The sequence below is a fragment of the Fukomys damarensis genome, unplaced genomic scaffold, assembly GCF_012274545.1.
Source record: "Fukomys damarensis isolate Sample0158 unplaced genomic scaffold, DMR_v1.0_HiC HiC_scaffold_17, whole genome shotgun sequence".
NCBI lineage: Eukaryota > Metazoa > Chordata > Mammalia > Rodentia > Bathyergidae > Fukomys > Fukomys damarensis.
In genome coordinates this window covers 18,281,338-18,282,193 of record NW_022900929.1, presented here as the reverse complement: position 1 = coordinate 18,282,193, position 856 = coordinate 18,281,338, and the positions used below count along the sequence as shown (strand labels likewise).

The window sequence follows — 856 nt, the reverse complement described above, 5'->3', positions numbered from 1 at the left end:
CCTTAAAAAAACACATATTAAGTTAAAGTTTGGAACGACTCAACAATTCTAACGCAGACCAAAATCAATCTCTTGCAAAATGCTTGCTGAGACGCCTGACCCAAGGTTTCGCGTCCAAATTCTCCACTACTTTGCTATACAGAATCCTGCACCCTCTGACTCCGGAAGTCCGGCCGTAAAGAACGTACAGGTCGAGGGAAAAGCCGGCTGCGCTTTGCGACAGCGCCGTAAGTGCGCGTGGGAGCGGGAGTATGGCGCTGTACGCAGCGGCAGCGGCGGTACTGGAGGGCGTGGAAAATCGCAAGGGCTCCCTCAAGGGGCTGGTGTACACCAGCAGCTTCCAGGTAACAGGGCTGGACTCAGAAAAGGTGGGGTGCCGGGGGCCCCGAGGTCGGGCCGAGGGGGGTCCACCTCCGCCCCGCTCAGCTTGTCTCCTTTCTGCCGCGCAGAACGTGAAGCCGCTGTACGCGCTGGTGTGCGAGACGCAGCGCTACTCCGCCGTGCTGGACGCGGTGATTGCCAGCGCCGGCCTCCTCCGTGCCGAGAAGAAGTTGCGGCCGCACCTGGCCAAGGTGAGGGGCGAGGCGGGCCGGCTTCTGTCACCAGGTCCCCGCCCTGCCCGGCGTCGCTCTTCCGAAATGAGTCTGCGCAGCTCTTACTGGGTTATGCACTGACTTAAATGAATTTGCTTTAACTTCGGGCCCTGCATAAAGGAATGATTGGAATAGAAAGCCGGGCACGGTGGATCACGCCTGTAATTTCAGCACTGTGGTAGGCAGAGGCAGGAGGATCGCAAGATTGAGCTCCACCCTGAGTCAGTTTAGGGACTTCTTGAGATTTTGGCTAATAAGGATTG

At 57.7% G+C, this 856-nt stretch overlaps 1 protein-coding gene across 1 annotated transcript in view; it reads left to right on the top strand.

Moving 5' to 3' along the window:
• The first annotated feature begins 231 nt into the window (after positions 1-231).
• The window catches only part of Nsun5 (NOP2/Sun RNA methyltransferase 5), a 5,221-nt gene continuing 4,596 nt past the window's right edge, over positions 232-856 (top strand). Inside the window, exons 1-2 of the mRNA XM_010618998.1 lie at positions 232-344; positions 450-572. Of these exons, the coding sequence (XP_010617300.1) occupies positions 252-344; positions 450-572 (216 nt within the window). The 5' untranslated portion in view covers positions 232-251. The remainder of the gene's footprint in view (positions 345-449; positions 573-856) is intronic.